The 27,544-nt window shown below is 38.6% G+C and overlaps 3 protein-coding genes across 3 annotated transcripts; 1 reads left to right on the top strand and 2 right to left on the bottom strand.

Annotated features, from left to right (window-relative positions):
• Positions 1-2,048: 2,048 nt before the first annotated feature.
• LOC101292682 (two-component response regulator ARR1-like) lies at positions 2,049-6,105 on the top strand. Its single transcript, XM_004295064.1, has 6 exons — positions 2,049-2,494; positions 2,983-3,135; positions 3,234-3,614; positions 3,907-3,983; positions 4,154-5,323; positions 5,433-6,105. Exons 1-6 carry the CDS (start codon positions 2,320-2,322, stop codon positions 5,505-5,507), a joined length of 2,031 nt encoding a protein of 676 aa, XP_004295112.1. The 5' UTR covers positions 2,049-2,319; the 3' UTR covers positions 5,508-6,105.
• Positions 6,106-6,711: 606 nt separating this feature from the next.
• LOC101293285 (COBRA-like protein 7-like) lies at positions 6,712-9,546 on the bottom strand. The gene is made up of 2 exons (XM_004296210.1): positions 9,006-9,546; positions 6,712-8,492 (listed from the first exon to the last, which is right to left on the bottom strand). The coding sequence occupies exons 1-2, from the start codon at positions 9,544-9,546 to the stop codon at positions 7,069-7,071; spliced, it is 1,965 nt and encodes a 654-aa protein (XP_004296258.1). The 3' UTR covers positions 6,712-7,068.
• A 12,379-nt stretch (positions 9,547-21,925) lies between these two features.
• LOC101292391 (GATA transcription factor 15-like) lies at positions 21,926-23,346 on the bottom strand. Its single transcript, XM_004295063.1, has 3 exons — positions 22,801-23,346; positions 22,581-22,715; positions 21,926-22,481 (listed from the first exon to the last, which is right to left on the bottom strand). Exons 1-3 carry the CDS (start codon positions 22,831-22,833, stop codon positions 22,188-22,190), a joined length of 462 nt encoding a protein of 153 aa, XP_004295111.1. The 5' UTR covers positions 22,834-23,346; the 3' UTR covers positions 21,926-22,187.
• Positions 23,347-27,544: the final 4,198 nt, after the last annotated feature.

Here is a 27,544-nt window from a genome sequence, read left to right as displayed (position 1 = left end):
GCACAGATTGAAGAAGCAGCTCAAATAATTTTAACCACACTAAACGGGGTTCCGTTCCTGTTCCACTTACAAAGTTACAAGTCGTTTTCTCTTTTCCCACTCCGTTCAATTTTGGCTGTGGATTTAGTTAGTGGAATTGGACCCTAATTATCTTATTTTCATGTTGTTTAGGGCAAGTAGCCAAGAGTTGTGATGAGTGATGTTCACTGTTGACACATTTGAAATTGGTAAACCAAAACGGCAAACCAAATCCCCTTAATACATGGAATTGGTTGTTTTATGAGATTCCAAGTTTGAACAAGTGAAAACTTATTTTTACTGTCTAATATTATTGGAACAACTAAGATCGTGATGGATAAAATACAGATTATAGTAGCTTCGACCGCTTCATTATTTCAGATTTTAATGAGACTTCATATAATATTCGATCTTTAACCGGTTTTTTAAGATTATTACATTAAACTGAACGAGTGCCCGCAACAATTATAACATAAAACGCAGTTCTGCCAATTGACCTTACTGGACTAAAAAATTACATATACGATATCAATTCCGCAACTACGATATAAGAACAATCGCCCTATGTAATAATATTGTAGGAATATTCTCCCACAAGAAAGAAGAAGTACAAGTAACCACATTTTAGTAAGTTGATAACATTTAAAGATATCTACGTAGTCATTACGATAATCTCTACCTTGCAATGTTTTTAGTACCCCTAAAGTACTGAAATAAAATCATGCTCGGTGTCATACCAATAATGAAACTCATTAGAGTTGTGATTTAAGTATATTTCTTTTACGTGAAAGTAATGATTTTAATCAATGGACGGTCCTTGATTGACCTTGTATAACATGTAAGTTTTTTTTAATTGTTTTTTTATCCTCATGTCATTCTCGTCAATACTGTTTAGGTGAAGAAATTGCATAATATAGTAGAACCTTGATTATTTAATACATGATAAACTAATAACCTCAATTAAATAATATATTTGATCGGTCTCGACTTGAGGTTAATTTTGCTAAACTAACGTTAGTTATTTCATATTTTCTAAATTAAAAAAATTTCCTTATTCAAAGCCGATCGACCATAAAGTATATACTTAATTTCTTATCTTCGTGTTACTCTGGTCAAAGTCATTCAAAATAGAGAAATTGTGCAACACAACATGTAACACGTACTAATCCAACTGTGCTTAACTTTTTTCATGAGAAGGGGCATATCTCTTGGTACATTGTACACGTATGTTTAAGGCAGGCATGCTAGACGAAAAGAAGCCCCCATTAAAATAATTGGAATTAGAAGAAAACAACTAAACAAGGAAGTACCAATTCAATTACAACACACAAAAAAGTAAAACAGGCCATATCATGTAATCAATGTTGTATCAAAATAGGAGGCCCTTCATTGGTTTCCTTTAACCAGGTAGGTCAGATCCATGACCCAGTTTTATGTACCTAAACCAAATCAGGACACATACTAGGAGAACAAAACAACCCTAAAATTAATCCCACTTAATTGCCAAATTATTTTGCCATGCATGGAAGCAAATCCCTATAGCTAATATTAGAAATCTGTTAAACTCTGCAATTTTCTGTTATGGGATTTAAATTTCAAAACCTAAATTGACAGTGAAACAATACCAATAGATATCTAAGATGAATTGAATTTGACTTTGTGAAGAACAATGAATTCAAGGATTGGTGAAGCTTAACAAAATTACTCTTTCTGTGGCAGCAGTAGAAGATCAGAAAAAACAGTCCAAAAAGAGCAGACAGATAGGAGAATGTTTTACACCAGTAAAAGTGTAAAACCCAGAAGAATGTGAGTAAATTTAGGAAGGAAGAGGATGATGAGGTTTTTTCGACTGGAAAGAGGATGATGAGGTTAGTTAATTAACTTGATTCATTCATTTTTTTTTTTTATATATGAGCTGGATCCACTCTTCCAGGAGTGACCCACTTCTGCATATAAAATACATTCAGCTATTAAAAAACTAAACAAATCCTACAAAAATAAAAATAAAAACCAAAGCACAGAGACAATTTGAGCTTGAAGCAGAGAGAGACAAGTCCAGCTCTTTCAACTTCAATCTGGGAATAACTACACATATATAATTCTTATAAATTTTTCGCCTTTCTCCCAAAAATTTGATTCCTTTAGCTGTTTAGCTCTTCTGGGTTGGTTTGAGTTTCGAGTGGGGATGTCTCCTAACCGAAGCTGAAGCATGTAATTCGGTTATTCCGGTTGTTTTTTTGAGCTTACATATCCATCTCTATCCCTGTTCTTCCTCTCATCCGAGATTCAGGGGATTCCAAGATGAATCTTCAAAACGGTCGAGGATCTGTTTCAACGGCCAGTTCCAGTGGCGCGTGGAAGTCGGGAGAGACCGTACCTGACCAGTTTCCTGCGGGTTTAAGGGTCTTGGTGGTTGACGATGATCCTACTTGTCTAATGATCTTGGAGAAGATGCTCCGTACTTGTCTCTATGAAGGTAGTACGACTTCTTAATTTGGTCTTCTTTAGGGGTCTAATGCACTGTTTCTTTTGCTGATTTATTTTGAGATTTGTTTTGTTTTTATGTGTCAAAGCATGTGTTTGTTTTCTGTGTTCTCTGTGTTTCTCACTTTCTTCAAGCTGGTCTTTGTTGGGTTGTGAGTTTGTAGAGAAAAGGGTATGAGAAGAACCTTAATTTGGATATAAGTTTGACCATTGAAAGACTGTGTTATAGGTTTGTTAGATTCAGTTTTCCAAATCATGGATTGTGTTAAATTTTGAGACTTTCTGTACACATGGTTTCAACAGTATCATGTTTTGGTTTGTTTGTTTGGATCTTACTAGAGGCCAATCATATTGTTCCAAGATAAGCTTGAGTTTTGATCTGTGGCTCACTGGCTTGTGTAGATTTGTAGACTTGTTTTGTTCTGTGGCTTCTGTGCTTAATGTGTTGAGTGACTGATTTAGTTTGTTTGGGATTTCTAGTTACGAAATGTAAACGAGCTGAGATCGCACTGTCCTTGCTGCGAGAGAACAAAAATGGATATGATGTAGTTATTAGTGACGTCCACATGCCGGACATGGATGGATTCAAGCTGCTCGAGCACATTGGATTAGAGATGGACCTGCCGGTCATCAGTGAGTGCCTTGTTTCAGTACTTTCATATAAATTCAGTGCTCTTACCCATAGTATATGAATGAGTTTGACCTGACCTGCGATACATGTAAATCTACAGTGATGTCTGCTGATGATGGGAAAAGTGTTGTTATGAAGGGTGTGACTCATGGTGCTTGTGATTATCTAATTAAACCAGTCCGGATTGAGGCGTTAAAGAACATATGGCAGCATGTAGTTCGAAAGAAGAAGAATGAGTGGAAGGATGTGGAGCAATCCGGAAGTGTGGATGAAGGAGATCGGCAACAAAAACCATGCGAAGAACCGGATTACTCATCCTCGGCAAATGAAGGCACTTGGAAGAACTCAAAGAAGAGGAAGGATGAGGATGAGGATGCGGAGGACAGGGATGATACATCCACGCTAAAGAAGCCGCGGGTGGTTTGGTCAGTTGAGCTCCATCAACAATTTGTCGGTGCTGTCAATCAACTAGGCATTGATAGTAAGTTTTCTTCCCCTATATTTCATCCCTAGTTGCCACCCATTCATATACATTTGACTATAATACTCTAATAGTCTAATATATAGATCCTGTTTATCCTTTGAGTGTTACACCATACAACTTTTCCTGAAAATCGGAGTTTATACTGTGTTTAGTATTCTATCATGAGTTGGCATTTGTTATTTCCTTTAAATAAAACTTTCAGGCATCAGTCATATGATTGATCAACAGCATCTCTTTCATCAACATTATTTGTAATTCTTATGTTATTCAAACTTGTTAATTGATACAGAGGCGGTTCCTAAGAAAATTTTGGAGTTGATGAATGTTCCTGGGCTCACTAGAGAAAATGTTGCTAGCCATCTACAGGTATAATTCATTTGTGTTTGACAACATTATGTGGAGGAAATCTATATGTTAATCAAAAGTTATACATATACAAGCCTTCCTTTACATTTTTCATTCCTATAGTTTTGTTGTGACATGATTAAATATGCTCCCTCTTTTAGAAATACTCACCACACAAACTTATGGAACAGAAATATCGGCTGTACCTTAGAAGGTTGAGTGGAGTATCGCAGCACCAGAGTAATTTGAGCAACTCTTTCATAAGTTCTCAAGAAGCATCTTTTGGAGCAATGTCGTCACTCAATGGGATTGATCTTCAAACTCTAGCCGCCACTGGTCAACTTCCTGCTCAAAGCCTTGCCACACTTCAAGCGGCCGGGCTTGGTAGGTCAACAGCAAAATCTGGCATACCAATGCCCCTTGTTGATCAAAGGAACTTGTTCAGCTTTGAAAATCCAAAATTGAGGTTTGCAGAGGGGCAGCAACATCATAGCAGTGGTAAACCAATGAACTTACTTCACGGCATTCCAACAACTATGGAGGCAAAGCAGCTTGCCAACTTGCACCAGTCTGCACAATCCCTTGGGGCTGTGAATATGCAAGTCAATCCCCATGGAGTCCAAAACAGCTCTCTATATATGATAGGTCAACCACAGTCGAGAGGGCAGATCATGAATGAAAGTACCGGGACTCATGTTCCTAGGCTTCCATCATCAATTGGGCAGCCTATGGTATCAAACGGGATTCCTACTGGAGTTATAGGAAGAAATGGGATTTCTGATGGTGGCAGAGGGACAGGATATAATCCAGTGCCACAGAACTCTTCAATGTTGAATTTTCCCTTGAACAACACTCCAGAACTGACAGGCAATAGTTATACACTTGGCAGTACCCAAGGGATGTCCAGCCTCACGCCTAAAGGGTCATTTCCAGAAGAGGTTAACTCTGAAATAAAGAGATCTGGGGGATTGGTTCCAAGCTATGATATATTCAATGAGTTACAGCAGCACAAATCCAATGATTGGAATTTACAGAATGTAGGCTTGACCTTTGATGCCTCTCACCATGCAAACTCAGTCCATGGTGGCCTCGACTCCTCAGGTTTAGTTCACCAAGGTTTTCCTTCTAACCAAAGGAATGGACAGAGTCGGAATTCATCTAATGTTGGTAAACCTATGTTCCCAATGGGAGCAAGCACTGATCAGGGGCACATGCAAAATACTAGTCAACACCTAAGCAACAATCTTATTGTTGACAATACAGTTCGGATTAAATCTGAAAGGCTTTCTGATGCATCTCAAAATAGCTTCTTTCATGATCAATATGGTCAGGACGATCTAATGAGTGCACTTCTCAAACAGGTCTGTTTATCTTCCTCTATTACTTTTGCCTTCTGGTGCATTTGTAATAAAGAGTTTCAAATAATCATGGTCTTTTATTTACTCATGTCAAAAATCCTGTGTTTTCCAGCAGCAAGGGGGAGTTGGACCAGCTGAAAATGAGTTCGACTTTGATGGGTATTCCTTGGACAATATTCCTGTGTAGAATGTGCTCCCTACAATCTTCTGTATGATTGCAGTTCTGGTGTATATATAAGTGCCGCAATAGAATTCATTTCTTCTGCAATCATGGTGGTATCAAGTTTATTCAAGTATCCAAATTTCATATCTTTCTTTGTGGATAGCATGCTTGTGCTGGTTCTAGGACATTAAAGATCGTGCTGATGGAAAGTTGCGGTGGATCGATCGTGTCAAAATATATTTGTTATGCATAATACTGCTGCATGGTATGCAAAGGCATACATGCAAAATTTTGGCTGGCTAGCAAGAAGCTGCTATTTCTGGGGATGATGGTGAAGAAGTTAGCGCGTGTTGAGTATTCAAGAGTAGGTTTATTGATACATCTGCAGGCTTTGTAGGAGCCTTTTCTAACTCTAATAACATCAAGTTTGCCTTTTGTAATCTTCTCATTTTCTATTGTAATCTTCCTTTCTTGTTCAAGATTTCAGACTTTGATGTATATAAATTTCATTTGTTTGCTCACGGCATAAGTCTGGGCGTTTATTTCTGGTCTCTGAAATTTCAAGGGATTCTCTTTCATGCTGTAGTTTTGGTACCATTCTTATGTGATCCCTATTCTTCATAGTGGTTCTCCTATCCTCATCTGATCTTTTTATGAGACAATTATATGGAGATTCTTCAAAAGATAAGCAAGTTTTCATTACTAATTATATGTTTCAAGGGTACAATCGCTTTCCCCACTAAGCACCAATGCTAATTGCTACAACCAAAAGCAGAGAAGTTCTACATCTGTGTCGACTAATGACTAGAGTCGGACCATGTAAACAGTTCCATAGTGTTTGACAAAGGTAGAGAGAAACTCACAAAACACATGGCTGGAGGTAGACTAATGGCAAACAAGAATAATACAACCAATACGAACTGGTCGGATAAGGCGTGGTCCAAAATTGGTCTAAAAGTGAAGCTTGAGAATCATTCTCAGAGCCTCAGAGCTAGAAAATGAGGAAAAAAAAAGAGAGAATCCTTCAGAATAGAATCATGTCAGTTGAGCAAGTCCAATAGTTGATTACGTATCGCATTGAACAAGTAAAAACTAGTACCATTTACCAATCCTAGACAGGAACGAATAGTTCTGCCTGTTTGCAAATTGCAATGCAGTTTCACTAATCAAAGAATAGTTAGAAAATTTTGGGGTAAATATACCAAAGCATCAACACAATTCCAGTCACTTGGAAAAGAGATTATATTGAATTAAGAATAGATCCACGACAACACCACCTAACAAATGTATATATAAATATATGTAGCAAGAAAAATCTGAGCAAGCAACCTACTTCGATAGTTGTTTATACAAAATGTGAAACCGATGGCTACATACGATTGCTGTCACCTGCGGGTATCAATCCTCTATTGAAAACTTGAAGATGAACAGCACTACCACCAATACAAGAACCTCAAAAATACCAGTCATATATGGTTGGCAGTTGAGATTCTGTCAATCCTCCTCGTTAAGCATGTATCAATCCAACCACTGAGAGAATAAAAAAATCCGCAGCAGCTACCACAGAAGAGCCCTCATCACCTGGCTATTGCTGCATCAACATGAACACTGCAAGCGTTAGGAGGACAGGAAACATCCATATGGCTGAGCTCCTTCTGTAAGCACTACTTGGGATTATATCAGGAAGTGAGCACTCCTCCCCATTAAAGAACACTTTTGTCGGAAACCCATCTTTACCAGCCACATTAATTCCAGGAGTAAGCTTCTTTGTAAATGAGATCACTGATTGCTGCTTCCCGGGCACCCTAGGATCCTTCGCTGGGTTTTTCCCATCTACTTCTCCCACGAGGTAGTTCAATCCTTCAAGACCCTGCATAAACACCGTTTTGTTGACCCCATCTGTTTCCACAAGAGTAGCGTTGAAAGAGTACATTTTTTCGAAACCAAGAGAAGCGTTATCCAGTTGTACTGCAGCAAACCAATCAGCAAAAGAAGTTTCATCCCAATTAAAGAGTGTAACCCTTGCAGTCCATCCTTTACTGTAGTCTGAGAGCAAGTGCCAATTAATGCTGACCCCACAGTTATCACCACAGGGTGTCGGGTTTGGATTTGGTAGGTGGTAAAGGTCAGCCCAAGCTTTTGCCTTGACAGATCGGTTCACAAAAGGAACAAGAAGCGAATCTGGTGGAAGAAGCATAGCCGGTGCAGTTGTGCTACAAGTTTGAGCTGTGTTACTAGGGCATCCACACGCACAAGTTTTGCATGGTATAACAGACTCGTTGAAGTAAGCAGAATATGAAACGCAGCATCTAGGGCTCGCTCCCTTGGCCTGTGTAATATTGCACACAACCTGCCAGCTAGCTACTGCAGTTGAATTCACCGGTAAACCACTTGCATCAGGGAACTGACTAGGACTCACCCGAACAGGAGGACCACATTTATAATCAGGGTTGAGAGAGCCATTGATTGCCCAGTTTTGTGGTGGTATGATCACGGAGCGGTTGATATTTGGTGGCATTTTATAGACTTCCATCTGGAATGAAGATTTTGACTTGCTTGCATCCATTGTTGTCGGCAATATAGTACCATTTCGGCAACAATATGGGATCAAGCCAAGTTCAGTGTTATTGGTCATTTCCAGAGGCAGGTCAGTAATGGTTGGCCTTTTTTCACAACTCAAGACTTTGGCGAAGTCTTTATCCCCCCAGTATTGACCTTGTTCGCCAAATATGCAATCTGAAGAATCAACCACAGATGGATATGCCCCTCTCATCGTATTGATGAACTCTTGTGCCATCCAGTCCCAGCTCAACTTCCAACTATCAAGACGGCCAAGAGAGTTATGGTTGGCGATTGTAACTTGCGCAACGTAACTTGATCCATACGTCCGGATCACATCATACATGATTGACAGATCTCCATTCTGACGAGGGAGGAACTCTTCGTCTACGGTGATGTTTGTTTTCACCGTAGCGTCCACAACACAGCAGACTTCCATTACACTCTTCCCTGAAACAAACATTATCAGAAATAGTGTAAGAGCATGCTAAACTCAACTGTAGAGACATATCATCATAACCAATCTAGTACATTAACAAATTAATCCACACAGAAACACATCTTCTAAAAGTGATTATAACAATATGAAGGAAACATGAAACTTTCAGACTCTTTTCCAGACTTACATTCAGCACAAAAACAGTCTATGGTACTATAAATCCAAGATTTACAAAATCTAGTAATAACAGATCGAAAACGTTGAGATTAATTGCATAATACAGATGCCAATGTGACGAACCTCATCCTAGCAGGAGAATATTCACACAATTTTCTCATTATTTGTCCGAAACAACAGAATCTTTTGCCTAGCAATATTACAGTGCGCACAAAAACAGGCCAAAATTCAATCAAAACAGTAATACAAAACAAGTCCATAAACCATAATCCAATCCAAAAATGTACTTAAAATTTAAAACGAAAAACACAAAAAACAAATCCAGAGAGCAAAATTGAGGAGCTGACCGTGCATAGAAGGCTTAGGGCAACGGAAGCCATCATTAGCCAAAGTGATATTCGCCGGCATCGGAACATTCGGCGGCGCAACACCGAACTGCGTCCCCAGCAACTTCACCTGCACCTGCATCTGGTTCAAGTCGCCGGCGGTCTTGATCGCCGTCTTCAGATCGGTCTGCGGGAACCCGGCGAAAACGGTGCCGTTTTCCACACTTCCAGGATAGGCAGTCCCGTCGGCGAGGACAGCATTTTCAGCAGAGGCTAAGTACTCGTGGTGCTGAAACCCTACGAAGACCTTCCAGGACTTGAGGTCCACGTCGCCGTTGTTGAGCACAGTGAGGACGGACTCGAAGCGGTAGGGCTGGTTGGATGGATCGGTGGGGGGGATCTTCTTGCCGGCGGTGTAGGAGTAGGAGATGAAGATGCCGTTGCAGGAATCGGCGGCCGGGGAGGGAGCTTCGGCGGTGGGCTGGGAGAGGGAGAGTGGCAGGGAGGTGTAAATAGTGAGAAGAGCGAGGGCGAAGATGAAGGGCCGAGTCGTGGAGGCCATGGCGAGTGTTTTGGAAATTTTGAATTGAGGGAATAGGAAGAGAGAGAGAGAGAGTGCGGGGTTTATATGTCTGAAGAGAAGAGAGAGAAAGAGTGTGGAACGCGTAGTAAACAGCGTAGTGGAAGCTGTGTTTTTGAAATCGTGGATTTATTCTTTTGTTTGTTTCAATTAAATAATCATTATTGTTTTTTTCTTAAATAATCACAGATGGTCGAATTCGACACTAATTTAAGCTAAAGCGTGATCTCTTCATAGTCAGGTACCGCTCGACGCTGATCGAAAACTAAATACTTGATTTATTCTTAGTCGGGTTTTCGAATCCTTTCAATGCTGATTGAAGTTAAATCTTGATATTTGGTTGGGTTCAAATCTTCAGTGCTAACTATAGCCACGTTTTGATATGTTTTTAATCTGATTTGAATCTTCTAACACTAATTGGAGTTAAACATCAATATGTCTTTGCAAAGATGAATCGTTTTGAGACTAAATTATTCGTTTTCACGGTGCTGTATTGATCTAAAATTTTATAGAAAAGTTTTGATATGTTTTTAGTCGGATTTGTACTCAATTGGAGTTAAACATCAACACATCTTTGGAAAGATAAAGCATTTTGAGAGTACATCAACACATCTTTGAGAAGATGAGATTACGATGGTAAATTGACTTAAAAATCATCTTGATTAACAAATTAATAATTTTGATACTGTTGCCGTCCTTGATTGATTCAAATGAAGGTCTGGTTCAAACGTGAAAGCGGTGAGCAAGAAATGCTTATTTTAAGAAGCGGCGATTTTTTCTTTCTTTTTTTTGAACGAGGGAAAGCGGCTTTGTTTTGTTTCTTGTCTCAACGGAACTCCTCCTCCTTTCTCCTCTGTTCACATTTGAAAACTCGCGTTTGGTTTGGATGCTGTCGTGGGGACCACTGAAGTCAAAATCGTGTCATCCCCGTGGGGTCAAGCCCTAATTTCAAATTTCCAGGTTGATTGGGCAATACACTTTGGGCTTTCAGCCGAACAAGAAACCGAAAAGCTGATTGGGCTGTTGTGAATCATGTCTCGTATGCTTTTATGGGCCATAAGAATGCAATGGAGGAAATATCACATTCCTATTGATTAAAGCATTCATTTTCTGCAATCAGTCCAATGATTCTGTTCGGTTGTGATTTCATTGTGTGCAAATGTTCTACTTGTGTTTGAGTTATGTTATGTTGACTGAGGTATTGGGAGATATTAAAATTAGGTTTTTCGAATGCAACCTAGATTCAACAAGTAAAAAGGAAAGCATTACACATGCATTCGGACGACTGCGGGAGAAGAAACATAGTACTAAGAAAATGTTGCAAGCCTTCAATGAGTCTTTTGCTAAAGAATTGCGCTATTCTTTGTGTAATTAATTTTAGTCATCTTATACTTGCAATGGTTATATAATTCCATGGGTCATTTTATTACTTAACACCAAACGAAATGTAGTTTTACTCGCAGTTTGTCTCCGTATATAAGAGATGGCTACTGTAGAGCCTACTGTAGACAATTGCAGTAAGGAAAATGTATATAAGAGATGGCTCATTGTAATAGGATGTTCATCCCACATAGTTTACATATGTTTAGACAAAAATAAGGAAAATGTTACACACCTCAAAATTTATACAAAAAACTTGTATCAAATGATATGACATGAATTCATATCATCATCTTAATCTTAATAATATCCAACTTGTCTTCGATCATTGTGTGGTACGTAAAATCTTTTATAACAGGGTTGTACGTGGTGTGATTAGCATAACATAACATTTACCACTACTCAAACTCAATGTTCTAAAAGGCGCTAGGCACTAGGCGGGCGGTAACCCACAGCCTAGAGCCTGGACAGCCTAGGCGAGGATTAGGCGGGGACTAGGCGATTTGTATTTTTTAAGATTTATTAATTAAAAATATATATTTTATGCAATTTAATATTTGAAAACAGTCAAATATAGATAAATTATTCAACATAATCTAGTCATACTCATTTATAAAATAAATTATAACTAAAATTTAGCATAACTTCCTGTAAAAGTGAGCAACAACAGCAATAAACATATACACTTCTAATTTTAAACACACAATTAACTCTTATACTCTCATACTTCCCACAATATAACAATCCCACACAAAAAGAAAACAAAAATAGTTGTAGAGCTTAGCAGCCTAGGCGGGCAAGGCGGCATCTAGGCGGGCTAGGCGGCATTTAGGCGAGCTAGGCGGCCGCCTAATCGCCCACAGCCTGGCACAAAGGCCTGGAAGAAAAGCGAGGCGGCTTGTTACAGCCTAGAGCCTAGGCGGGGACTAGGCGGTCCTAGGCGGGGCCTTTTAGAAGCTTGCTCAAACTACATATTTGTTGTCAAATTTGCAAATATGTGTAAGACATACGAGTAGTATGTATTGTACGTAAATGTATGGGCATGAACGTCAAATCTTAGGTCAAATGGGACATATGTAAAGTCGAAATTGATCAACGACAACAAATGTGAATGATAAAATTTTAACACCATCAAAAATAGAAGCGCGATCAGGTCGGTATAGATGCCATGGTGGTAGAAGAATAAGGTGCCCTAAAACTGTCCTCATAAGCGACGCCGAATATAATTTTATCCTCATCGATCGAGTGAACAATTCCAACCACAAAAGTCACAAACTGCCTCACATATCAGGGTCCCAAATTTTTTGTTTGAAATTCTGCAGTGAGTGCATATATGTGGACTAATGCTAGATGAACCACATCTGTATGTATGTATGTATAGTTTATGTGGATGTGTGTAATATATATGTGATCCTAATGAAGCACAGTGTCAAGGTCGAGATGTATGGGCCATTTGATTAGTGGAAGGAGAGAGGGACCGAAACAAAGATTTGCATAGTGTCTTTATTTAGCAAAAGGAGGTGATCGAGTCCGAGGAGTCGATCGAACAAGTCACAATCTATCTTACTCTTGCATGCGTTCATCATTTGGCTCACAGCAAAAACTAATCAATTTCTTTATCTCTCAGGTCCTATAATGACCTACTTAACTAAGGCTAATTATATTTTACAAATTACTGTAATCTGCAGTAACAACATTTTCTGGTTTTTAACTGTACCGTCTATTGTTTTCAGCGAATGCGACTTAATTGGTAAGCCCCCTCTATGTAAGAACACGTACCTTTATTTTGTGAAGTAAGAACACGTAAATCCAGTTTTTGGATTATTTTAGATTTGGCATCATTCTTCAAAGGAGTGAAATAACCTAAACAGGGAAAATATCTTATTATTGTTTTTGTGGTCAATTAGCAACTGTTACAAAACAAACAATGATTTTATGAGTCATGAGGGAAAAGGAAGCAACAAGATGAGGATGATGAGTAAAGTCCAAGATTCTAAGAAGTTTATATGTAATTTGGAACTAGCTTTTGATTTGAAATGAACTATCAAATTAGCTTTTGCCGTTTCACCTTTAGAAAAAACTGAAGCGGTGGATGCTTTGAAGAAACCTTTGTTAAAACTGTAAAAGCAAATATAAGCTAACATCGAAATAATGTTGATTGAAGCTTTTGCCGTTTCACCTTTAGAAAAAACTGAAACGGTGGATGCTTTGAAGAAACCTTTGTTAAAACTGTAAAAGCAAATATAAGCTAACATCGAAATAATGTTGATTGAACTCACCACATTCAAATGCCAACTTTAAACCCTAAATAGTCATTACTCATTAGCGTTATAAATGATGATGATTAAAATCTATAATGATGATGATTTTTATCTAATATCGAAATAAAATCAAAGGAAAAAAGGACCGACAGCTTTCAATGATGGATCTTTTAGCTAGAGATCCTAATTCCTAACCAGAAGATTTTAATCTGGAAAAAAAAATAATATGCATTAACAAAAATTGTATCGTCACAACTCACTATCCAGAAGATAGTACTCATAGTAGAATCATTCTCCACAATTGTGAGAGTGAGTGTGAAGACCACTCAAGCAGCCTGGAAAGCTTAATTAGCTTGGAAATATATAAAATTCTTAAGAGGATTAAGCCTAAGGTTTAAGGGGGTGATCACTGTTCTTAAACAGAAACTAAGTTAATTGGCACCAATTGAAAGATGTTCCTATATCCCACGTCGATGATATCAGAGCTTTGAATTAGCAACAATTTTGGATGTTTTATATAATCTGCTGCATGCAGAATCATGTTCCTTCTGCCTGTCAGCCCGTGTGCCATTCTTTGAAAGCCTACACCCCGTTAAAAATGCACGAATTGCTCTTTCAGCCATGTGACACCTTCAATATCTTAATTTGGGGTATAAACAAGAGTCCGCCCACTTTTGACCATTATTTTTTTAAGTAATTTTCTTGGCAGTATTTGAAGGATTCGCCGGGATGAACAAGTTCCGGTTTCACTGGTCGGTGATTAGGCCGGAATCATTCACCCACGACGTACTTAAGGGTACGTAACACGTATAGTGCATGTAGTAAAGTATAAATCACACACTAATTCAATCATTGTTGTTGTTGTAATCCAAAAATTTATAATTTCTTATCATTCAACAAAGCTGCATCATGTTTCATAACAAAAAGATTGATAACATATACATGTAAAAAGTGTCGATAAGTCTCAAATTTTGTTAAATTTTTGGGTGGAGAACTGGAGATGGACATGGATTGATCACTAACTAAATATTCTCCTTGATTCCGTGAATCAGCTGGAACTGTATCCCATTTTATCGTTTACTGATCTGCAAGACAAATTTGCAATATAAACCTGGTATATATGACAAGGTATCTGCACCAACGTCTAATATGTCTAGTGAAAGAAGCTCACAAGATCGATCAGAGAGAAGCCATGAAATTGTATACATGTTCTAAGCCAAAAGAGCAGAATCTTATATTTGATGCCAGCTGGGGCCATATCTTGGAGCTCTTTAACAACTAAATCCTCCCTCACTTGTCTCTGTTTTTCCAGATATTACTAATCCTAATTGATAGTATAATGGTGGGGAGATTTCTTTAAGCATATAAAACTAACAAACGCACCCAGAGAGGCTCTCAGTTTTTTCTATTTTGTTCTCCATCCCAGAAAACAAAGAGCTTGGTCCATCGAGAAGGCCAACTCGATCAGCAGAATCATCAAGCCCTCCAGTTTTACATGGCCATGGCCATGCACCACGTGGTAGTTGCGACTTACTTACGTCTCTCCGTCACCGACCTAGTTTTATCCGTCCACGTATGAACATCTGTTCACGAGTCAAGCCCAACCAGCCATGACCGTGAGACTTTTCACCGTTAACTTTGAGCTTTGACACGAATCGATCACCAACTAATCACTCTAGGCCTCTAGCAAATATTACCATTTTGGCATAAAGCTAACCTTAATTTAGAGTGAAGTTCAATGATACTATGATGCCATCCTGTACGTTATAGGGTCTTTTAGTGTCTGGCAATACCTTATTAGGTTTGAAAATTTTCAACGACATCCTTTATTCTATGTTTGACTAACTACACGCATCTTCTAAATTAGTAACAAAATACGAACTTTTATCTAGCTAGAAGAAATACTAACATACCAACGATCCACTCCCTGCTCTACTAAAAACCAATTTCCCATACAACGCAACCACGAGTATATATAGGATAAGCTATCCTCGACATGTTGCATTTACACTGCCTTTGTTCTCACATGCCACTTCTTCACAGTTACATCACGTATATCCTTAAGCTTAAGGCGAAAATAAGGACTACCATACCCCCATACAACCCTAATTCACTCCATGATGAGCAAAAGCCAAGTACGTAGCTAGATCGACCTCAAAATCTGGAAAAAGAAACATCTAGATCTAACTCAATGTGTGTTCCAGTAAGTAAGCAATACAAACTACAAATTAAGCATGGCTCACTTTCTGTGCAAAGTAAAAAACACAACGCGTCCGTCGGTGTCGTCTTTTTCGACCCTTTGAGCCACCATAGCTAAGCCACCTCCTTTCTCCTTTACACTCTTCCACTTTTCTCTTTCACCCTTACTTAACTCCCTAGCTCCTCTCACTCCTCCCCTCTCTCTCTCTCTCTCTTCTCCACTCCACTCATACTCGAATATTTATACCTCCCAATCCAATCCTCTCCACCTCCTCCTCCTTCCTCCTCCTCCTTCTTTGAGATCTCTCTGATCTCAAAACCACCTTCTAAAAATGGAAAGAACTCGAAGCTTCTTCTTCCCAGTTCTTGTACTCATTTCATTCCTAGTGATGTCGACCTCAACTGTGGCGTCATCGCGAGCTTCCAAGCTGGAGACAACCTCAAAGGACCAGATCGAATGCACAATGTGCGCCGCATGCGAGAACCCATGTTACCAAGTCCCCTCTCCGCCGCCACCTCCGCCGTCTCGTCCACCGCCGTCTTCCTCCGCCAACTGCCCACCTCCGCCTAGCTCCGGCACGACCTACTACTCTCCCCCGCCGCCTTCCCAGCCCACTTCCACTTACTACCCGCCGCCGGCCGGTGGCGGCGGCGGAGGAGGAGGCGCGTTTTACCCGCCGCCGAATGGCCAGAACTACCCGGTGCCGCCGCCGCCGAACCCAATTGTGCCCTACTTCCCGTTTTACTATCACACTCCTCCTCCGGGGTCTATACCATCCAGCTCGGTTCAGCTCATCACTAGCTACTCTATAGTGATTTACAGTTTCATTAGTGTTGCTCTGTTTTCTCGTCTGTTTTGACGGAAAACGAAAGAGAACAAAAGGGTAATTCAAAGTTAATAATGAAGTAGCCTCGCAGATCTACAGAATGTGCAGAGTGACAGAGACGATCCAAAGTGATGAGGATCTTGATGAATTCTTGATCTTACACAAGAGTGAAGTAGAAGAAGAAGAAACAGAGGAGTTTGCATTTCCGGAAATGCCCTTGTGCAACAGAGAAACAATAGTTTCTGTGCAGTGTTGACCGGAAAACTGAGCTTCCTTCCATCGCAGAAGTAAAGTAATCTCTGATCTCTATCTCTCTAAATATCTCAGAACTCTGTATCATGGTGTAGGGTGTAGGGTTGAACTGTAATTTTGATGACAATTTGTATCTATTAATTGCTATTTCTTCGTTAATATATATGATATGATGATCAAATTAAGTATAAAAATTAGTGTACTGGATCGTTTTTGTTGATAATATTATCATTGGGATTCATCAAGTTCCAATAAGTTCCAACTACTTGTTGTTCTACTGTGGATTCATGGGAGGTTGATGAACAAGCAATAAAACAAAACATAGGCTCCTTCAGGGACCCCATATGTAACTGATGGCGACCTTCAATATACCTAACTGTAATTTTCTTCATTGCAGTAGCTATAATTATTATTAGCTCGTTAACTTTGTGACAAGGATATGCCATTGTTTGCTGTAGGCCCTTCAGCATTTGCATGAAATTATTCATTTCTTGGTCAAGAATGGTATATCATGTTTTCTTGTTTTGGTTTGGTAGATTAAACATCAATTACTAGCAACAATATGTCTTAACCACAAGAACTTCATGCCAAGTTGAAGTTTTGTGTCATGCTCTTGTGTCACATCACGCCTCTAATTCTAATTCATCAATTAAAATTTTATGACAAGTTCACCCGTTGTGTCATCGTTGGGCGTTAACATGGATCATATGTGTGACCTAATTCACTCTGGATCATTATTACTAGGCAGCGGTTTACACCTGTATGTTTCAAATTTTGGGTGGTCATATGAAATTGATTGTTTATTGAACTTTATATTACATTTTTAAATGTGAATAATGATTTTAGATGTTAATAAAAAAAATTGGACGGGTGGAAGCAAATTTTTTTGGTATGGATTAGAATGAAAATGGATTATAAAACTGGTAATATTGTTTTACTTCAAATACAATGAAAATTCATGTGATACTGAATTGATCATATAGGATTGGTGAATCAAGACAAAGACGCAAGATTCAAAGATGATTGCATGAATGACTAATGAACTATGAGTCATTCGTGACTCATCGCATCGCCACAGTGTGAGCTCTATCATGAGAGGCACACACTTCTGATGGTGGAGGTCGATCGAGGAAGAGAATAGAATGACCCGAAAGAGTTGGGCAGTGTGGTTGCTTTTGAGTTTTGATGAATGAATGTGGTGTGCCATAGTCCATAGACTCGTCCTTTTTTCTCATATAATTCCATATCCGACCATGTGCGAAAAGTATCATCATGCATCATGCTTTGCCTGTAACAAAGAAAGGGAATCACAAAGGCGCTTGTTTTCTTTCAATTTTTCTTACCCTAATTCTGTGGGAACACCATTAGATCCACCGACCTTGTTGGCTTACATCGGCCCTCGTTTAAGGGTCATTAGGGGTCAGGGGTGTTTCATACTTTGATTAACTCCTATTCTATCGTAAATTCTGACCTATAAAGAAAAGGGTTAAAAGAAAATGATAATAATAAGACCACTATACCAAATAAAAGGAGAGGCAGATAGACATGATCATGATGATCAGATCATCTATTCATATGAACTTGAAAAGAGAGGCAGATATGAAGAATGTCGACAAAGCTTGGATTGGCATTGCGCTGGCACTTGGCTGTCTTGGCAGCGAGCTAGCTAGAGTGGTTTATAACTTTATATACCTTCTTGAACGGATGGTTCAAGTGATTCAACTAGGTATGTTCCTTGGGTCGCATTTTCTTATATTAACATAAACCGTCTCCTGTTTAAGTTCAAGTGAGCTTAGTGCCTATGGGTTTGGGTTAATGAGGTGACAATTTGGTTTAGCTGCAACTGTGATCACTCAAATTTGATCCTCACAATAACACACTGGCCTTATTAGTGCTAGTAAAGCATGGATGGTATGACAATTGAGGGATGAGCTGCATCACCCGATATACAATATTGTGTATCAAAATTTGTATAACAAGCTAGCAGGTGCACGTATCATCGGCCGGTCTGACCAGAGGGGTTGAATATGAATAATCTGTTGTACTGAAATCACGGCCAGTCAGCAAAGTCCGGCTCATCGAAAATAAAAGGTCCGGCTGTTCGGGTAGAAGAAAAGTGGCAAAATCAAAACAGTTGTGGCTCCAAGACAAAACTTGAAACAATGAGCTGGAGAGCACCCAGTATAATAGTATATTTGTGGTGGGGTCCACGTCGAGTTGGCAATGGCATGGTATCCGAGGTACACGCACTCCGAGCCCCATCCCCATTCATATGGTTTTGGGTCCCATTATCAATCACATCCGATACCACAGCCCATTTTGGGCCCTTAATCACAACCATGGTTCAGGCCCATCAGCCCATCTCCTACATCGCAAAAACATAAAACACCACCATAAAAACACTTACTTAGAGCATCAAAAACACTAGCAATGTGGTTTCAAAAAAAGACCTTAGCCATGTCTTAATATTTGTACTAAATTTGACCAAATCTTGTTGTAGTGCAACACAAGGATGACTCACATGAGTCCTCGTAGCATAAAAATATTGATTTAATATCCAGCCGAGTCATTGACCCACGTATCAGATATTAAATTGATAAGAACATATACTACACTTGATCTTAGCCAAGAGGCCGAGAAAGGTATGATTATTTTAATATTGAAACATCTATTTTATACACAACATTTTATCCTACGTCTTTCAATTTAACAATGTGGGACTCTCGACGGTTTTTCTTGTTTACTTTCGAATTTCACCACAAGCACATCTCAAACTCTGTCGTCATCAAACTACAACGATATAATATCTAGATTCTGGGATTAATTGATTATCTCAAGTTCTCAACTAGTCTTCTTTATGGCTTCATCTATTTATACCATGGATGGGGAATTATGTATTAGTTTGTTCTTCATATTTCTATTTGTATATGGTACTATTGACACCATGGAAACATTAACAACATAAAGATTTGAGATCGAGTACCATCTAGCAAAGCACTCAGAAGCAGCATTGTTTTTTCAGGAGGAACAAGGAAACATAATCTGATTAGAATACTATCAACGAGTTCTATTGCGCTTAGCTTTTAAGGTCCTTTTTTCTTTAAATTTAGCTAACTACAAAATGGGGTTTCAAGTTTCAACAATCCGATATGCCTTTTGACATATTAGTCTTCTACATCCATGACATAAAGTCACAAAACAAGGAGATCATAGAGTCAGTGAACTTGGAGAAATTTAAAACAAACATAGCGAACTAAGAGCAAGTTCTTGATGCATATGCTCTCTGACCAACTAGCTTGCACTATTTCTCATGGGTTATTTAGTTGTTAGGTTTGAATCTTGCTCCATTGATGAAGAACTATATATTATGAATGGTCAAAATGCACCATAGCCTTTCCCTCCATTCATAGATTGCATACCAACATTTCGAGCTTTTACTAATTACATACTAAAATTTTCCATCCTGCCATAGCCTCATTTTCTCCGATCTAATAAATTTTGGGTAAAATACTGTATAGTCCTTGTGGTTTGAAGTTGATATCTTTTTAGTCCTTATGGTTTTATTTTAATCTGAATGGTTCTTAAAGTCAAAAATTTTCATCTAAATGATCATCCGTCAATTTTCCCAGTTTAGTAATTTAACGGCCACATCAGCAATCTAATTGAGGATCACGTCAGAAAATTGACAGAATGACCATTTGGATAAAAAATCGTGACTTTAAGAACCATTCCAATTAAAATAAAACCAGAAAGACTAAACGGATGTCGGCTTCAAACTACAATGACTAAACAAATTTCAATCTTTCACATCCATCACTATACTCACCTACATTCAACATAGAATGTCAAAATAAAATGTATCTTCGTTGGTGCCATTTACCGATAGAGTTTAACAAAAAGTCTAATGTAGATTGGAATCATTGGATAGATATATTTACAAAAGTAAGAAAATTTAGAAAGCATTTAGATATCATTGACAACTTAACAAAGAGATGCTGTAAATAAATTTCGGTTCATATGAACTACCGAATTGATATTGTTTTGGCCTCCCGTGTCTAATCCAATCATTAACCGATCATATTGATTAGACTAGGACTCCACAGGTGAAGAGCGTTATAGAATTTTCTATCTACCAAGACCATTTGTTGTAACCCATGGAGTAGGTAGGGTGGATAGTTTGATTTGGCTCATATATCTACATTGATAATAAGTAGGGGCCAATGTCAATAAAACCTTGTGACACTCGTGAAGGCATTAGTAAGTTCCACACATGTGGATGTGGTGGCGACGGCCACATTACTTAGACCTTAGCTGCTCTTCTTTTATGAACTGTTAGTAGCTAGGGTGGCTCAAGCTCAACATACTTGGCCAACAACAAAGCTAACAAGAAGAAATTATGACTGTCATTCTCAACCTTTGGTTCCCTGCCTTAAACTATCATTAAGATATAAGATCAAGACATCATAATCATGAGGAAATCTAAGAATGAATGCATGGCACTGGTCCTATTCTGTGATTTCTGTCTTATATTTGTAAGTTTTGCTACACATGTACATTATATTTGATTGCTAATCAGATATTTCTGATAAAATTGGTCTGATATGACAATTTGATCGATAACTAAAAAAAAGTACATATTAACAAAACTAAAAACTAAAACTTTTCCAATAGGAGATTTCGTTAATAAATTAAAGTGCATGAGAAAATAATAAACTCTAAAATAAATTTAATGATGACAAAAATACAAACGATAAGTTTGCGGTACTCAACATAACTAAACTGACAACTTTGTTCCTGAATCATTCACTCATATTAGACAGAAATCTTGACACCTATGCCTAAATGATTGGTTTGGTTTGGTTATTAAGATTGATTTAGGACCTGATGCAGACAATTACAGACAAAAAATTGATTCCATTTCAATTTCAGACTTGGCCAAACCATGTTTTTCCTAATTTCCCCCCCAAAGTTCAAACCAAATAGATCTACTATCATGATGGAATATCCTCACCAAGTCAACAGCCAAGACTAGCTACAAATGTTCAAATCTTTTGAATTTCCCTCTTATGGATACAACATTTAAAGCTGCAAAACTTGCAGGATCTGAACTTACATGGAACTCGATCACCCTTTTGCTAATCCAATTATCACCCCCTTCTTTGTGTTCTGAACAAATCAAGCCCTTGAAGATTTACTTTCCGCTCCCATAAAATTTCACATTTCCCTCTTCAATTATCGTACAATGTTCAAACTCATAGGTACAAACAAAGAGAAACATTATCAGGCTCCTATGGCAGAAGATAGGATTTTCTCTGTGCCCTTTCCTGCTTGATCGGGTTTCGAAGTTGGGTTTGGTAGTTTGCAAAGTTAAATTTCAATCCGAGTGACAAAATTAGGGTTCTAGCATACAAGAACATCCACAAAGAAATGAGAAACAACAAATCACATCAAATACTAGTACACATTAGAATTAATGTCAGCCAAAAATAGGGCATTACACTTGCTTGATCGCTCTCAAAAAACCCCATGATTAATGTACTACTACTTAGTAGACAAAAATAAAGAACAAAGTAAATTTCACTACTGAAAGAGACATTGGGGGGAAGTTACACTGAAGAAAGAAAGGTTAGAATTGCAATTTTGCCTACAAACTATTTTTAATCTCATTATTTATCATTCGCTTCTTCTTCTTCATCCGCTAAGCTTAAGCAGATACAGAGCCATAAGACAGAGCCATCAGTAGAACAGCCGCTTGTTCTTCTTCGCCCAACTTCCTCCGTTGCCTCTCCACCGTTGATCTCTGCATCAACACCTCTCTCCCAAGTGCCAATAGCCTCTGTTTCAAGCCGTCGCCGAGCTGCTTGTTGTTACTGCTCTTCTTCCCCTTTCGATTTTCATCTGCGCTGCTGTTTCCACCACCACTTGGCCCGGTTTTGTTTATACCCAAAATAGCCCTCCTCTTCTTCCGGCTTCTGATCCCGCAGGCATTGCAAAGCGACTGTGAAACACAAACAGAGAGATCTCAGATCAGAAATCAGATTAAAAACCATAAAACAAATTTCAAAAACTACTAGGGTTTTTGGGAAGTGAAGATCACCTTAGGGCCGGCCGGACCGCCTCTCCACAAAGGGGTTTTGGAGGTGCCGCAATCGAAGCAAGTCCTCTTCTGGCCTTCTTCCGATGAGCCTTCATTTGGGTTTTTGATCATGTTCATGTCCTCCGACTCTGATCCCTGCACAAACACACAAAACCGATCCGATCAGCAACCACTCAGATCAAAACCTAAACTCTGAGATCACAAAAGAAGAGCTCTGTACCTGATCACTCAGCTTTTCACACGGATCCAACATTTTGCTGAACTATTTCCAAGATCTAAGACAGACCCAGATGAGAAAAACGAGTGAATCGAACTGGGTACACACTAATTTGATCAATTTGGTTCAACTAAGACTAAAAGCGGCGCAACTCTGAGCAAAACCCTAGTTGTGGTTCCCAAGAAAACAGGGCTAAGAAAAACAGATCGATCAGCTGCTTTAGCTGCTATGATTTGAATAAAGGGCTAAAGGAAGACAACAAACCAAAGTGATTCGAAGTAGTACTGATCAGACCCAAAACAGGACCAAGAGAAATGATTTTGAAATAAACAGAGAGGTGGGTGTGATCAAAGGAATCAAAATGAGGTTGGGTGAGGATCAAGATGAGGATAAGTATACATATGAGACCCGAAAGCGGTGGAGGGATAGAGAGAGAGAGATAGGATTTTGAGAGAGAGAGAGAGATGAGAAAGGTGGGAAGAGAGAAGAGAGGGGGAGGCTTAAAAATGGAGGAATCAAACCGACAGAGAAAACGAGAAGCAGCCGCGCAGCAGATCTAAAAATTTGCCTCTCTTTTATATAAATGAGACGCGAAACCCTAGCCCTGGGAGGTGGGGAAATGACGGAAATGGCCCTGGTTGCACTTTTGATCCAGCCCCGCCAAAAAGGGTTTTGGCGGAATCAACAAAAAGGGCGCCATATCTGAATTAGGAGCGGAGGGAGTTTGTGTTTGTCTCTGTCTTTCTCTGTTTTGTGAAAATTGAAATTCCAAATTTCATATGAAAGAGGGAAGAAATTAATTAGGGGAGGGGAATGATTAAGTGGAAATGAGAGAAGGACAGGGAAAAGGGAAGGATGGGGAGGGAGGTGAGTCAGAGATGGTTGTTTGTGCACCGTTTGATAGGTCAAACCCCAAAACCCTCTCCATGCCTTGTCATCGCTTTTGGGAATTTGGGGGGCAAAAACATGTTTCATTTGGCGGCAAAACCCAAACACCCAAAGTTTTCATTGTTACCTTATTTTAGATTTGGGGCCTTTTTGGGATGTTGTTACACACCATGGATTCATATACCCTAACTTAGCAAAGAAAACAAACTTGGTATGCCTCCGATGATGCCTCATGCTACTCGATTTTACCGTGATTTTTAGTTCGTTGTCCTCTGATATTACAAGCGTTAATATAATTATGGATCAATTTACGTAACAAAGGACATGACTTGACAAATCAAACTATAACAGACAAACGTTGACGGCTTGTTGTTTTGAAATTAAATTGGTTTTGTGCGATCGTGAAGAAAAAGTTGAGCAAATTTTACTCTTATGAAAAAGAAAAAGGACTTGACACTATACTTGCAAAAGGGTTTTGACATTGTTGATACACTATGATGCATATAAGACGTAAATATGCTACGAAATCGGGTAAGTTATTGTTGAGCGAGAATGAGAGGACATAGTATGACAATCAAATGAAACATACCTAGTATACAAATTTGACAGTTCAATCTAAATCTTAGGGTCAATGAATCAAATATTGTGCGGACTATGGACATCTATGATTCTCACTCTTCCTTTATGTTTTCATCAAATTTCAATTTTTAATGATTCAACTTCATATGAATCAAATTCATTTGATTTTTCCTATAAACGAAAATAGCATATATAAAGATACTCTTACATCTTCAGCTATAAGTTTTTTTTTAATTAAATCTCTCAACCCATCTCACTCTTACATATGTAACGTTGTTGAATCTATAACCTCAATGTTGTCGATTAAAACCTAACAAATAAGTCACGGCTCACCGACAATTTAAGTTGACAAACTTATTACACTACCAATACGACGATAACTAAGCTACTATGCTAGTCATCCACCATGTTTCAATGAATTTATACATATGAGAAGATATGGATTTGCATATTTTGATAATTATAATTACTAATAAACAACGATTTATTATCATCATTGTACTGTAACTTTTGTTTTAGAGAAAAAAGTGTGTGGAATATAACTTTTGTTCACATCAAGCTGAGTCAAAGTACAAGATTTTGCACATCCCAAAAGAAAACAATGGAATTGAAAAGAAAAGGTCGTAGACATCCACAGTAGCCCTACTAGTCCTCTGGTAGTCTCTACTACAAAGGCGGCGAGTGGCATTCGAGTACCCAAGTAGCTCTCTGCAAAACCAGATCTCCAAGATTAGCTTATCCTCCTTCGGTCCTTTGTGTTCATAATTTCATATTCCCATCTCTCAAAATCGTCCTTAGCACATATATAATCACCCAATTAGATCCACGTCTCTGCTCGAAAATAACATAAATCAGTCTATCATAATCTAAACACATGTTTTGTGACAAAAATGCTGCAATCGTAATCAAGGATGAGGAGCAATGGTGGGTGAGGGTAGGGTTTGCATCTTTGTTGGTGCACTCAAAATTGGGTGTCAGTTAAGGTGATTACTCATCATATGAAGATTAACTTTAGCCCGATTGCGCGATCTCCCAAGTGGCGTGTAATAAACCACCCAAATTATATATATAATGTTCTTTTATTATTTACACCCTAAAGTTGGTATCATTATAAGATTAATTTCTTAAGTAGTTTATCACAACTTTTGTAGTCTTCAATTTCGAGAAACTATTGCTTATCCTTAATTTATTTATATTTACATAAATCGTGTGTAGCAACGTGCTTAACAAAATGTGTAAAAAAAAAGTTATGATTAAGGTAAAATCACGTATTTGGGTGTGTCACCGTTTCAAAAAGAAAAATTCATAAGTCCGCGACATGAAGTCATAGAGGAGGCTCGATCACTAACCCTGAAGAAATCGTTAGCCGCATAGATGGGGCATTACAGATAGATGAGAGGGGGGGGGCGCCGAGGCTTTGGTAAAAGGAGACAAAAAACTTGCCAGATACAATATGGAAAGGAAAATGAAATCTCATGGGGCACATTTGTTTGTGTCTCTGAGAGACTGACAAATTTTAACACTGGACCACCAAATTTTAAATTTTTAGTTAATTATTTTTAACCTCATCACCACTTGTTTCTAATTTCTTCTTTTTACTGCGTTTAAAAACACAAATTTGACAGTGTTGGGTGAGTAAATAAATAAGTAGGGCATGCTAGGTAAGAGCCTAAGATAGCTCTGTAAAAATGTTCAAATATTCAATCATGGAAATATGATTTCTGGCTCGATCTCCATCACACAGACAGCGAGTGACTGAAAGACAGTCAATGACCTCGCGCATGCCCACCACCCCATATAAATATATTTCAACCTTACAGACGAACTTGGACTTTTGATTGAAGACCGAGCTCACTGTCGAGACACTCAGGTTTTAGGTGTGCAAATCCAAGACAATGAAATTGCTGCTATATGGTTTTGGGGTATAAAATTCTTTAGATGCTAGATTTCTAAGAACAAACGTTAACACACAGTATCACAATGAAATCTGCCTCCCTATATCATGTAGAAAAAAGTTTTACTAGCCTAAAGATATGTCATCTCTAAATGGTAATATATTTAGATAAGGATCCTCGCCTTGCCTGTTTTCAGCCTTGGTTATCCTTGACTTCTCATCTCAACCTTTCATTTAAATTTCAACGGCCATTAATCGTCCATCTCAGTATCTGTTCATTAATTCACTCAGAGGGAGTTCCAAGGATGACGGTCGTCTCTTCTTCTTCTTTTTCTCCCGTTATCTTTTTCGTTCCCGACTTCCTGTGCTCTTCTTCTCATTCTTGTCCTTCTGAATCTTTCTTTTCTTTATGCTCGTTTTGAAAATTTTAATCTTGGGCTCCTAATCTGTTTCATTCTAGTGGCTTACGTTTTCATTGGATAACATATGAATTTTTCTCAAGCATAAGAACAGTATGATGTGCGCATCTCTCTGGGACTCCCTTTTTTCGATCCGATTCTGGGTTTTGTTATCTGACCTCCCCTCAGCTACTCTTTCAGTCTTGGCTCTCAAATTGGCCTCATTTCATATTAGTTCTCTTCATTTTTTGTTCAATTGATTCAAAAACCCAATTTCAATTTCCTCTTCCTCACCTCAGTCAGGGTGTTCTGATAATTTCTCGTCCTTTGAAATTTGTAACTCCCATCTTCTCGCCAAGCAGACTACCCGATTGAAAAATACCTAATCATAATCATAATGACTTGGTGGGCATGAACAACATATCTGGGCTGAGCTCTTATGCTGCTCCCCTCGGTTCTTGTTTACACAACGAGAGAATCACAAAAACCTTCAATTGCTTCCCAAATTGGGTCTCAATTTTTTGTGGGTTTTTTTTCTTTTCTGATTTGAGGTTCTATCAAGATCCCAGCTTGAAAAGATGGAAGTGTGAATCACAAACAAAGGACGATCAGAAAGTGAGGTACAGAAGATTGGGGCAAAATCGGAGAAGTAATCAAGGAACAAAGAGAAGTTAGAGAACTCTATCGTTTTTTAACGTCCCTGTCCTCACAGCAAACGTCGTTTGTAATTAAAATGCCTATTTAATGAGTTTAGTGGGTAATTGCTGATGTGTCATATTTTTTAGCCATAGGATATCAAATGAATGGCTTAGATGAAAAGTCAAGGATAAACAAGCATAATCCTAAGCCAAGGAGAGGATCCTGATCCCATATATTTCCAGTAAAAGCTAACCAATGGTGAGTGAAATAAATTAGGGTTACAAGGCAAGCCAGGAATCACCAACAACATTCACTCCCTGACTTTCTTATGAGCCTTCTCTCAGTAGCA

This window comes from Fragaria vesca, linkage group LG3, assembly GCF_000184155.1.
Source record: "Fragaria vesca subsp. vesca linkage group LG3, FraVesHawaii_1.0, whole genome shotgun sequence".
NCBI classification, from domain to species: Eukaryota; Viridiplantae; Streptophyta; class Magnoliopsida; order Rosales; family Rosaceae; genus Fragaria; species Fragaria vesca.
This window is presented reverse-complemented; position numbering and strand designations above follow the sequence as displayed.